The sequence below is a fragment of the Natator depressus genome, chromosome 11 (genome assembly GCF_965152275.1).
Source record: "Natator depressus isolate rNatDep1 chromosome 11, rNatDep2.hap1, whole genome shotgun sequence".
Lineage (NCBI taxonomy): Eukaryota > Metazoa > Chordata > Testudines > Cheloniidae > Natator > Natator depressus.
In genome coordinates, this window is record NC_134244.1 from 1,040,540 (window position 1) to 1,053,432 (window position 12,893).

At 70.3% G+C, this 12,893-nt stretch overlaps 1 protein-coding gene across 1 annotated transcript in view; it reads right to left on the minus strand.

Annotated features, from left to right (window-relative positions):
• Positions 1–12,893, minus strand: part of SPEG (striated muscle enriched protein kinase) — an 80,474-nt gene that overhangs the window by 31,451 nt on the left and 36,130 nt on the right. The window contains 5 exon segments of the mRNA XM_074967178.1: positions 9–97; positions 424–635; positions 5,326–5,508; positions 6,715–6,858; positions 10,308–11,799. Of these exon segments, the coding sequence (XP_074823279.1) occupies positions 9–97; positions 424–635; positions 5,326–5,508; positions 6,715–6,858; positions 10,308–11,799 (2,120 nt within the window).

The following is a 12,893-nucleotide window of genomic DNA, read 5'->3' on the forward strand; positions in this document are numbered from 1 at the left end:
GGACTCACCAGTAGATGATGGGTTTGGGTTCGCCCCGGACCCGGGTGCTCATGCTGACGTCCTGCCCCTCCAGCACCGACTGGTCGCTCAGAGCCAGCTGGGGTGGGAAACACATGAGGGCAGGGGGTCAGACAGCGAGCGCCCAGCCGCCCGCGGGGACCAGAGCAGGGAGTGAGGGTCACCCCAGCACGGCAAGACCAGCCAACAGGAGGGGGCGCCCAAGGTGGGAGCTCTTGTCACAGAGCCCCATGGGGCAGGGGCTTGTGGGCCTCGCGGTGCCCCGGCAGACACCCCAATGCTAGGCAGGGCGGCCCAGGCTGTGTCCAGGCTCCGGGAGAGGCAAACCCCTGCCCAGTTACCCCGGGGCACCAGGACCTGGGGGCAGACAGGAAGGGCCCCCCACCCCGGGACCCGCCCCCTCACCTCAAAGGTGGGGGCAGCCTTGAAGTTGGTCTCCACGGGGCTGCGGGATGCGCCAAGGTCTACTTTGTGCTGCAGCTTCCCGGCCAGACAGTGCTGTGGGGTCCCGGACGCTGGGAATTCCTCCAGGGGGCTCAGGTACTCCTCGTCCGACGTGATGGGGCTGGCCAGGGCCAGGGGGGGCGGCAGATGCCCCTGGCTCTCCGCAGGGGGCGCTGGCTCAGGAGAGAGCAGGTAGTAAGGCTGGTTAAGGGTGCCAGGTTGTGACGAAGTGGGACTGTTCTTAATGTTTCCTCTGAATAGTGTGTGGGTGCCTCAGTTTCCCCATGGCAGTTCTTAAGTGTCTAGGGGGTGGGGTAAGGGTGTATGACCGTTGCAGAGCCCTTGAGAGCAGGTGTGTGCAGGGGTCTGGACACAGGGAATGGCCGACACCCTGTTTCCTGGCAACTGATGGCCTGGGCCCTTCCCCCCTGCAAGGTGAGAGCTAAAGGGCTGGAGAACAAAGGAATCCGGTGACCTCCTGGCCCGGGAAAGGGACAAAGCCCAGAGGAGGAGGGGCTGGAGGGAGTTTCAGTTTGGGGCTGGCTGGGACATGGAGTGAATGGCAGACAGGGTTGTCTGGCTCACTGCCCCCCAAAATGGACCCAGCTGAGGGGTCCTGTTCTCTGCACCTACAAGCTCTGTGTTAGACCATGTTCCTGTCGTCTAATAAACCTTCTGTGTTACTGGCTGGCTGAGAGTCACGTCTGACTGCGGAGTTGGGGGGCAGGACCCTCTGGCTTCCCCAAGACCCCGCCTGGGCGGACTCGTTGTGGGAAGTGCACGGACGGGCAGAGGAGGCTGAATGGTCCGAGGTCGGACCCAGGAAGGTGGAAGCGGGTGAGCTGTGTGTCCTGCAGGTTTCAGAGTAACAGCCGTGTCAGTCTGTATTTGCAAAAAGAAAAGGAGGACTTGTGGCACCTTAGAGACTAACCAATGTGTTTGTGGGGGAGAGAAAATCTTTTGTAGTGATCACCCATTTTTTCATGGTTTGTGTGTATAAAAACGTCTTCTGTATTTTCCACTGAATGCATCCGATGAAGTGAGCTGTAGCTCAGGAAAGCTTATGCTCAAATAAATTGGTTAGTCTCTAAGGTGCCACAAGTCCTCCTTTTCCTTTTGTGTGTCGTGCAGACAGGCTGCTCCCAGAGAGGAGATTTCCCCAGAGCCGTAGGGAGCAGTTCCAGAGCATCACCCCGGGATGCCGTGACACAGGTCCCCTGGCTGGGATGGCAGCACCGGGCGAGGTCCCATGGGACAGGACGGCCAGCGGGGGCACCCAGGGTGGCAGCACGCACAGGGCAGAGCAGCCAGGGCTCTGACAAGGCGGGCAGAGTGCAGCTCCATCGTCCCCCACCCCCCTGCCCCGTCTTCCCTCAGACCCCAGGCCGGGGCAAGCACTGGGGGAGGGTCTCCCCCTGACACCCCAGCCTGAGACGAGGGGAAGGATGGGACCCTGCAGCACCCCCGTGGGAGCCCCCCGGCCAAACCCTTTCAGAGCCCAGGCTGCTGGAGCCGGAGCCCGTGGGCGAGTGCGGGGAGGAGGCCAGGCAGACGATAAGGGGTTGAGATAGGGGGACAGGCTGGCTCACGAGGCAGCTGCCGTCCGTCCGCCTGGCTCTCCAGGGCTGAAGGTGACATTGGCAGCCGCACTCACGCTCCAGCCTCGGGGTCCTGCTCCCCTGGACCCGGGGCTGTGCCGCAGAGGGGAACAGGAGCCTGAGAAGTGTGCAGGCTGGTGACCCCGGGGCAGGGACCTGGGGCTCGGCTCCCAAGGATGCAGGGGGCAGCAGATGCTGCTGACGAGATGGCCAGCAAGGAGCCCCCAGGCACTCCCGCCAGGCAAGGCTCCCACCCTCCACCCGGGCTCGCCCGGGGCGGTTGCACAGAGGCAGGCGCGGCGGGATGCCGAGGGGCAGGGGCTGAGCATCGCCTGTCCACGGGCACAGGGACCCAGCGCGCTGCCTGCCAGGGCGGCCCAGAGACAGTGCAGCAGACCCATCCCAGCCACTCGTGTGCCAGGGAGCCCTGGTCAGATACCAGGGTGACAGGCTCATGCACCCACCCCATGGGACAGGCCACATGCCCGTTGCTCTGGGTGGGGATGAGAGATCCAAGGGTGCCAGGCTGCCCTGCCCCCCACAGCAGAGGGCCCCCCACGTGCTCAACCCCCTGCCCCCAGAGGCTAGTACACAGGGGGCTAATCGCTGCCCTCCCTTTAATAGCACACGGCAAGGGGGAGCGGGCAGCCCAGGCTGGAGGGGGCGCCAGCTGCAGGAACAGTGGCCCAGGTGTGTCCCCACCCCCACAGAGAGAGGCAGGGGGTGCCCAGCCCAGGGGCTAGGGTCTCTGTGGCCTGGAAGCCAGTCTCTGGGAGTGGGGCTAGGACCCAGTGCAGAAACACCCCTTGGGAAACGGCCAGAGCCCCAAACGTCATGGACACTCGGGGGTCAACACTGGGGTGGGCAGAGGAGGCCTGGGGGGGGGTTGGGGGCAGGGAGCTGGGCACACCCCGCTGCGGGCAGATGGCGTCAGGGGGGGTTGGGGTGGCAGATGGTCAGGGGGGTTGGGGGCAGGAATCCGGGCACACCCGTTGCGGGCAGAGGGGGTCGGGGGGAGGGGTTGGGGGCAGGGCACACCCAGTGCGGGCAGAGAGTCCAGAGGGGGGGTTGGGAGCAGGGAGCCGGGCACACCCCGGGGCGGACAGAGGGGTTCTGGGGGGAGGGGTTGGGGCTGGGCACATCCGGTGCGAGCAGAGGGTCGGGGGTGGGGGGTTTGGGGGCAGGGAGCTGGGCACACCCCGGGGCGGGCAGAGGGGATCGGGGGGGGGTTGGGGGCAGGGAGCCGGGCACACCCGGGGCGGGCAGAGGGGATCGGGGGGGGGTTGAGGGCAGGGAGCCGGGCACACCCGGGGCGGGCAGAGGGGATCGGGGGGGGTTGAGGGCAGGGAGCTGGGCACACCTGGGGCAGGCAGAGGGGATCGGGGGGGGTTGGGGGCACGGAGCCGGGCACACCCGGGGCGGGCAGAGGGGATCGGGGGGGGGGTTGGGGGCAGGGAGCCGGGCACACCCGGGGCGGGCAGAGGGGATCGGGGGGGGGGTTGGGGGCAGGGAGCCGGGCACACCCGGGGCGGGCAGAGGGGATCGGGGGGGGGTTGAGGGCAGGGAGCCGGGCACACCCGGGGCGGGCAGAGGGGATCGGGGGGGGGTTGAGGGCAGGGAGCCGGGCACACCCGGGGCGGGCAGAGGGGATCGGGGGGGGGGGTTGGGGGCAGGGAGCCGGGCACACCCGGGGCGGGCAGAGGGGATCGGGGGGGGGGGTTGGGGGCAGGGAGCCGGGCACACCCGGGGCGGGCAGAGGGGATCGGGGGGGGGTTGAGGGCAGGGAGCTGGGCACACCCGGGGCGGGCAGAGGGGATCGGGGGGGGGGTTGAGGGCAGGGAGCCGGGCACACCCAGTGAATACAGAGGGTCCGGGGGGGGGGGGGACACGCCATGGGACACGCCCCGTTCCCGGGAGGGGCCGCCCGGCTGCGTTCCCAGCGCACCTGCCCCTGCCCCTGCCCCTGCCCCTTCCCCGGCCCGGCCCGGCCCGGCTCGGCTCTGCGGAGCCCCAGCGCCCGCGGGCCGCGCCGCGACTCACCCAGGGCGGCGGGCGGCTCCATCCCCGCAGGGCGCCCGCCCGGCAGCGTGAGACCGCGACCCGCCGGGGCTGGGCTGGGCTGGGCTGGGCCTGGCCGGGCCCCGCCCCCCGAGCCCCCCAGGCAGGCGGGGCGAGCCCCGGGCAGGGTCCGGGTCCGGGTCCGGGTCCGACGCCGCGGGGATGGGCGCAGCCAGGCCCCGCTCTCTGCTGGCCCCGCCCCGGAGACGCTTCTCCAGCCAGCAGCCTCCGTCCGCCTCCCTCCCCCCGGCCCTGGGTCTGATGGGAGCCGGTGCCCCCCCCGCTCTGAGGCCCGCACCCCCGCGGAGGGTCCATTTCGGTGCCGTCAGCCCAGCGTGGAGCCCGGTTCTGCCCGGGGCAGGCGCTGCCCCCCTGTCCTGCGCCCCCAGCACCAGTCCTGGACGCTGGCAAGGCCCCTTCCCCGGCAGGATGGACCAGGGCTGGGCCCCTCGGCCCGCTGTGGTGCCCCCCCCGCCCCCTCCGGGCCACGGCGGCGCGGCCAGCCCACGGCAGCGTTCCCGGCCCTTCGCCCCACCAGCCCGGGCTGAAGGGGGCCGGCTCAGGCGCGGGCTGGGTGAACCTCCTGCTGGGGGCTCAGCACCCCAGGGACCCGCCGGGCCTGGGCTGGGCGGAGGCGGGGGGCAGTTGGGCTCGGCCCCCTGGGGTTCCAGGTAGCCCCTGGCCAGCCAGGATGGCCCATGGGAAGGGCGCGCTTGGCAGCCCTGAGGGAGGAGCAGAGGCCCTGGGGTTTCGCCCGGGGGAGCCCGCCGGAGCCCTTGGCCAGGCTCCCGGGGCCGGCCAGGCTCCCGGCTCTGGGCCCCCTCCAGGCTGGCGGATGCCTGGGGCTCGTGCTGCACAGTGCGGGGTGCTGCCGGCCCACGACGGGGCGGGGAGCTGAGGAGCAGGTGGGGCCGCGGGGGCAGTGCCAGGGTGCTGATGGGCACCGCTGGGGACCCACTGGTGCTGGGAGCCCAGGCAGGCAGCAGGACCCTCCGTGCTCCCAGCTGGCCGCACGTCAGCCGCCCGGCTCAGACAGAGCCTTGTAGGGTAAGGGAGCCGGGTGCCTGCCAGCGACAGCCGCCCACCCCCTCACGCCCGCTCTGGCCTGCTGCTCCTCCTCCCCCGGGCTGGGCCGGCCCCACAGGGAGCCGCCCCCCACGGCCAGGCCAGGCCTCCCCCGCAGGCCCCGCGCCCCCCCAGCCCTTACCCGGCTGCACGGTCAGCTTGGCGCTGCAGTACGACTCCCCCGCCTCGTTGGCCGCCGTGACGGTGTACAGGCCGGCGTCGGCCCCCCGGGCGCCCTGCAGCAGCAGGGTGTGCCGCTCGCCCTCCACTTTGATGGGGCGCCAGGCACTGCCCCTCAGCAGGACGCCATCCTTCCTCCAGGACACTGGGGTGGGAGAGGGCAGGTCACGGGGGGGGAGCGGCTGGGTGTCCCGGGGGGGCTGACTCTGCAAGGCCCTGCCGGGGGGCAGGGCCCCCCATCACTGCTGGGGCCCTGCGGGGGCAGCACTGCTCCCCATTATTGCCCCCCCAGGTGTAGCCAGAATCCGACCCGCTGCAGTTCCCGTGACTCCTGCCCCCTAGTGGCTGGTTTGGGGACGCGCTGCTGCCCGGGGCCCCGCGCCGGGCACCCCGTCTGTCTGGACATGGCCAGGGAGCTCCACTCCCTCCCCTTCCCCCTTGTGCCCTGCTGCCCACACAGATTCCCCTGCGCCCCCAGAGGGTCAGCGAGGGCGGCAGGGCTCAGCCCAGCTAGATCCCCAGGCAGCCCCCAGCCCAGATACAGACAGTGGCTGGGACAGAGTCTCCGGCCTCCTGGGTTCTGACACTGCCTCAGTGTGACGCTGGCAAGTCCCTTTGCCAGCCGGGGCTTCGTTCCCCTGCCCCAGATCTGAGGGTGGGGCTGCGTGAGGAGCCTCTCCGTCACCTGCTTCCCTGCGGCCCACCCAGCACAGGTGGAGTCGTTGCCATTCTCCAGCTGGCATCTCGTGCCGCCGGCGAGGCCTTTCCTCAGACCCGGGCATGGGCCGTGGTGTCCCGGCCCGAGGGGCAGCTCCAAAGTGCAATCGGCCATCACACAAACAACCCCTCGCCAGGGCTGTGGCCCAGTCACCCACAGCCACGCTGCCAGGAGGTGCCCGGGGAGCGCAGGCAGGGCAGCCCCGAGCCCCAGCGGCACAGCCTGCCTGGCAAACCGCGTGCCGCACAGCCCACCCAGAGCTTTGCTCCCGGAAGCACCAGGCCCTGGGCGCTGCAGCGAGCACCTGGCCAGCTGGGTGGCTGCGGCCGGGGTTGGTTGCCCAGGCAGCCCGCAGGAGAGACCAGCCCAGTCCCCTGTCCAGGGCCGGATTCCTGTGGCCTATCTGCCACACACCGGGTGAACGTGCGCTAGTGACCCCCCGCCCCCGGGAGGAAGGGAAGGAAGAATCACGGGGTGGAAGTGACGTACCCCAGGCCACCCACCGAGTCAGTGTCAGGACGGGGCGAGCGCCCGATTCACCAGTCCCTGCTGACTCTGCCAACCCCAGCCGGCTGGCACGCCACCAGCCCCTCCCGGCCCTGCGCAGGGCGCCGGCAGCCTGCGGCAGCTCACCTTCGGGCATGGGGTTGGCTGTGACAATGCACTTCAGCAGCACCTCTGCGCCCACCATCACCACAGCATCCCGGATGGGGATCTCGAAGACCGGGGCCTCCAGGGGATCCTCGCCAGCGGAGACGTACGAATCATCGGACGACTCTGAGCAGGGAGAGATCAGCCCGTGGCACTGAGCAGGGACAGGGACAGAGGCTGCGCGGAGGGGGCAGCCATGGGCAGCCCCCAGCCCACCTCCCTCAAGCAGCGATTCATGCACCAGGGAGGGAGTTCGGCCCACTCCATTGGAAGGGGGAGCGGTACTGGAGTCGGGCTCTGCCCTGGGGTGCAGCCATCTCTGCTCCAAGCTATGCAGGGGAGAGGCGTCTCCTGCTTTGCCCAGCTCTCCCGTTGCACCTTTGGGCTCTGGGACCTGAAACGCTCCTGGACTCCCGCCCATCCCCTGCCATGGGGAGCATCCCTGAGCAGCAAGCGGTGCCCGCGTGACAGTGCCACCTTGGCCAAGGCCAGGGACCGAACCAGGGACCTGCAGAGCTGGACACGAGCTGCTCCAGCCAAGGAGACGGGTACCCTGGCTGGGGCTAGGGGATCTCCGCTCCAGGGGGGCACCTGGGGGCACACCGGGCACCCTGGCTGGGGCTAGGGGATCCCTGCTCCAGGGGGGCACTTGGGAGTATGTCGGGCACACAGGCTGGGGATAGGGGATCCCTGCTCCAGGGGGGCACTTGGGGGCGCATTGGGCACCCAGGCTGGGGCTGGGGGATCCATGCTCCAGGGGGGCATATGGGGGTGCATCGGGCACACGGGCTGGGGCTTGGGGACCCCTGCTCTGGGGGGCACATGGGGGCACGTTGGGCACTGGACTAGCTAACTAGCGGGTCCCACCTGCAGGAGAGGCGGGGATGGCACCAGGCGCCCGGCACCCCCAGCCAGACCCACAAGGCTTTCCGCTGCCAGGGAGATGCCCCCCCGGGTGCCCCCACTAAGCCCCCACTAGCAGCAGCCAGATTTATGGGCAGGCAGTTCCTGAGCCAGCCCCAAGAGGGCGTCCCATGCGAGGGAGAGTGGCCCTGGGGAGCCATAGAGCAGGGCAGGAAGAGCAGCCGCAGCAGGGTCCCTGTAGCAGGAAAGAGCCATAGAGAGAGCGTGCGGGGAGAGCGCACCCTGGTGACGGGGGCAGCTCACTGCAGTGCAGTGAGTCCCAGCTGGGTGCGCTGGGGGGGGCGGGTAGAGGGGTCGTTCCCCCGGGGCTGGGCCCACGTGCGTCCAACAAGCTCCCCCGAGCTAACCCCCGGGAACCCCCGCGGCTCGCTGGCCGCCCCCTATGCTGCAGAGCAATGCGGCCCTGTGCTGCGCCCAGCACCCCTCCAGGCTGGCCAGTCCCCTCCAGCCCCCCAGCCTGCGGGCAGTGGCCTGGGGCTATTCCGCGACCCAGAGCAGGGCCGTGCTCCAGCGCCCAGGGGCCTCAGTGCAGCTACATTCCCCGCCTGGCTCAGCCCTGCCGCCCTCGCTGACCCTCTGGGGGCGGGCGCGAAGGGCAGCGTTTGCGAGCTCCTGGCAGCACCCGGCCCTGGCAGATGGGAGAGCTCAGAAGAGAAAAGGGATTGGGGAGGTGACGGAGCGGGCGTCTGGGCGCTCATGGGCAAGTCTGCCCCCCGGCCCCTGCCGCACCCGCTGGGAGCTGCGCTGGCTTCTCAGCCCCGCAGCGTGACCAGGCCACACGGCACTCCTGGCAGTGGGTTTCCCACGGGATCTGCCCCACAGCTCCCCGCAGCAGGGCTCCCTGGGTGCTCAGTGTGCAGCTGCGGAGGGGCTGGAGCAAACTGTGCCCTCTCCAGCTGGAAGTCCAGGGGCTGGCCCGGGCTCAGGGCTGCAAAATACTGTGCCCAGACAGGAAGGCCTCAGGATCGTGCAAAGCCCAGTGGGCTCATGCCCTGGCCCGGGAGGGCCTTTTGCCATGATGCCAGCCCCGGGGGGGGTGATCCGTGTGCCCGGCATGCAGGGCGCCCGAACCAACTCAGGAAAGGCCAGCAGGAGGCAGCTCTGGGCACACCAGGTGCCCACTGGCCCTTGGGGAGGTGGTTTTCATTGCTGCCCAGGGCACGGGGTGCCAAGGCTCAGTCCCTATTGAGAGCTGTCTGGCCTTTCAGTGCCGGGCACCGGGGCAGAGCGAAGCAGACCTGTCAAGCCAGGAACTAACCGCGCTGCCAAGGGCTCAGAGACGGGAGTTCAGACCAGGGTGCAGCCTGCAAGTGGGCCCGTGGCCTCAGTGCTCATGCTGGCAGCTGGGCACAGCTGATGTGCTGGGAAGGAAGGGGGGCAAGGGTCTTCTCCATCTGCCCACGCCCAGCCAGCAGGGAGTGGGGCGTTGCCATGGGGCAGAGGAGCATGCTGGGCTGTCAAAGGGGCAAGAGGGAACTGGGTTCCGGGTGCCGTGGAGACCAGGCAGGGCAGAGCAAGGGACCGACACCTGCTTGGGGAAGCCAGGGCATGGGCCCTGGCAGGCTGGGCTTTGGGGGGGTCCTAGCCCTGCTGAGTCTCAGTGTTTGCAGTGACCCACAGGGCTCCCCATGCCCGTCCCATGACTCCCTTCTGGGGAGGGCCCTTAGCCAGAGACTCTGGACCCAGAGATCCCCTCCTGTCCCTGCCCCGGGGAGCCAACCCTCCCCAGCACAGCACCCATCCCATCCCACGGGGCCCCACACCCCTGATTCCTGCCTCCTCCCATGCACCCACCGCACCCCCGGCAGCCCACCCAGCACACAGCTACCCCGCCCCACCTGGCCCTGGCTCTGAACCCCCAGGCCATGCACTGCCCCCTGCCGACACTCCTGGCATTGCAGCCCTGGGACTCCTCCCCTGCTCCCGGGGCGGTTCACTCCCTCCTCCCTGTGCCCGCACCCACCCCAGTGAGCCGAGCCCCCAGCCCCTCCCCTGCTCCGCCCGCTCAGAGCACAACGGTAAATAACATTCCCAAAGCCCCCGGGAATCCCTGCCATGGGGGTGGGACAGGGCAGCACGGGGCGGCCGGGGTGTGGAGCATGCCCAGCCCCAGTGCTCTGTCTGCACTGGCCAAGGGCAGGAGCTGAGCCCCCCGGGGCCAGGGCCCCTCGTCCTGGGTGCTGCCCAGACCCAGCCTGGACGGACGTGCCCCACCAGACTGGTAACGCTCCCGGCAGCGGGCAGCAGGGCGCGTTGGTGCCCGCCCCGCCCTGCTAAGAGTGTGAGGAGGGGCACGGCAGGGCACCCTGGGCACAGGCCTGGGGAGAAGGCTCAGGCTGGCGTGTCTGCTCCTGTTGTTAGCCTCTCCAGCTGGCACAGCTGGGGACCCCCAGACCGCCCGCCCTCCAGCCCTGGCAGGGCCCAGGGGGCAGCCCAAGCAGCCAGCCCCTCTGCCTGAGGGACCTGCCCAAGGAGTCGGCGCGGGAGGTGGGAAGTGAACCCGGGACTCCTGTCCCGGCTCTGACCCCAAAGCGCTCGGCTCTCTGGGGGACTCCTGGCCGTACGGGACTGAGGGGGGCTGGCTGGGCCCTGTGGGTGGGTACCACTGGGGGCCCCCACCCGCCCGCGGGGGGGACAGCAGCTGCCCCTACCTAGGTCCGGCGAGGTGGGCCGGGGCCGGCGGCCTTTCCCCTTGCTCCGGGCGCTTCTCCCTTCCTGAGCCAGCCGGGCACCTTCCTTCTTCTCTGTGACCTTCAGCTGCCTTTGCTCGGCATCCCTGCCTGTGCCACGCTGCCCTGCCCGGCCCCCCTCCAGGCCGGCTCCCAGCTCCGGGCCGGGCTTGGCCCAGGGCAAGAACCGCACCTCATGGCCCGCGTCCCGCTTCCTGTGCGGCCCGTGCTGGCCTGCTGGCCTAGTGGTCAGGGCTTCGCTCCCAGCCCCGGGGGCCCTGCCGTCGCGGCTAGCTCTCGCCCCGACCGCGGGGCCCCCCTCCAGGCAAGCAACTCCTTCGGGGGTCCCGGCCTCCGGCAGGTCCCCCCGCCCCAGCAGAGTGGCCTGAGATAAGGGGCACTGCTCCACCTTCCTCTTGCCCTCAGCACCTTCCGGCTCCACGCTCCTCCTGGCTCTGGCCTCCTCCCGGGGCTGGCTGGTCAGGGCGCAGCTCCGAAGCAGTGGCTTGTGCATGGCCCCCCGCTCCGCCCCGTCTGCGGGCCCCCCCTGCCCCACGCTGGCCAGGGCCAGCTGCTGGATACTGTGCGCGTTCTCCACCGGCGGCGGGGCCTTGAGCAGCTGGCCTTTCGGGGCCGGGGTGGCTTGTGGCCCCAGCGCCCGGGGGGCAGAGAGCTGGCTGGGGCCCCGGGGCGAGGGGGCCCGCGGGAGGCCGGCCTTTGCCAGCTCCTGCGACCTCATCAGCTGCTGCTTGGAGACAGTCTTCTTGATGCGGCTCAGCTCCTCGGAGAACCTGTGCTCGATGTCGCCCACCCGGCTGGCGAAGCGGCCCCGCTCGTCGAACGAGGCGGCCTTGTGGCGGAAGGCCTGGCGCCGGCAGGTCGGGCCGCCCATCTCCGACCGCACCCCATCCCGCAGCTCCTCCCGGGAGCCGCCCGGTGTGAGCGGGCGCTGGCCCAGGTCGGGCTGGTCAAAGGAGCGCGTCTTGCACAGGGGCAGCCAGGCGTGGACCGGCAGGGGGCTGTCGGTCTGCTCCAGGCTCTTCCGGCGCTCCTCGAAGTACTTCAGCTTCTCGAAGATCTTGGAGCCAGAGCGCGCCAGCTTGGGCGAGGGCCGCAGCACCGACACCCGGCTGGAGGTCTCGCTCAGCGGGGTCTGGGGCCGGGACTCCAGCGTGCTGGCCTGCGAGTACCCCAGAGACTTGGGCTTCCGGACTTTCTCCTCGTACTCCTCGGGGACCGTGTCCTGGTACTCCACTGGCATCAGGGCCGTCTTGCGGGGCGTGAGGGGCGTGGGGGAGACGACGCCAGGACCTCGGCTGGCTCCGGGCGGCTGGGCCGGGCACTGGCCCACCCTGGGAGACGGCAGGCAGAGAGCAGGTGGCTTGGAGGCCAGCGGCTGGGCTGCACCAGGCTTCGGAGCGAGCTCCGGAGTGCTTCCGCTGGGGTCGTCTCTCCTGTACCCGCCCTGGGGATGCTGCTGCAGGCAGAAGGGAAAGGGGGGGGCGTCAGAGCCAGCCTCGCTTACAGCCTGGCATGCAGCCCTGCCCCCCGAGGCAGCACAGCTGGTCTTCCCAGGGCTGGGAGGGGGTGTGAACGTAGGCGACCCTGTGGGGGGGGGGGGTAGATCCAGCTGGGAATGCCCCCCCATTTCCCCCACACACCCCGAGGGAACCAGAGCCAGCCTGGGACAGCGAGCCCTGCCCTGCCCTGGGAGAGGGGCTGGAGGAGATAATGGGGCGTCTCCCTTCTCTGGGCCGCGGTCCTGGCCCCACTGTCTAAAGCCCATCTGGATCTGGCACCCGGGATGGAGGCTGGCACCAGGGGGACGAGCGGTCCCACTGCGATACCACCCGGGCTGTGCCCTGCAAGCCAGGGGTGCTGTGGTCTTACCATGCACGGCGTGGTCCGGGGGCACCTGGGCCTGCACTCCCCCCAGCTCCGGAGCGGGCACAGCCCTGGGCACTGGCGGGAAGCGTCACGGCCGGGCTGGTACGGATGTGGGGCGGCAGTGAGGCCAGGACTGCCTGGGGCTCGCTGGGCGGCAGCCCCCAGGGGCCTGGCACGGCCAAGCCAGCTGGGGGTAGCTAGAGCTGGAGCCCTGCCAGGGGAGCCCTGCTGGGGGGCTGCGAGCCCACGACCGGGGAGCAGGCTTGGGCGTACTACGGCAATCAGGTTACTCGGCTCAATGGCTGGGCCCTGGGCAGGACCAGCAACGGGGGGAGGGGAATTCACCCCCCCGCTGCCGCAGCCTCAAGTCACACCCAGCCACACGCACGCACGGACACGCACACGTGAACACACACAGACACACACACGGTCTCAGCAGGATGCCCACGGACCCGCCCCCTCCCCCCCGAGCCCCTTGGACGCGTGGGGGTAACCCGGCTGTGCCCGCGGGTGGTGGGCAAGGGGGGCTGGAGTCCGCGGGGGTGGGAAGCGGAGCGATGAAGGTGATAACCTGGGGGAGCCTCGAACACAAGACAGCGAGATGGAGTGGCAGGAGCGGGCGGGATGGGGCCCCTGAGCACAGCAGCCAGCTGGGCCGATGGCTCCCGCTGCCAGCTGCAG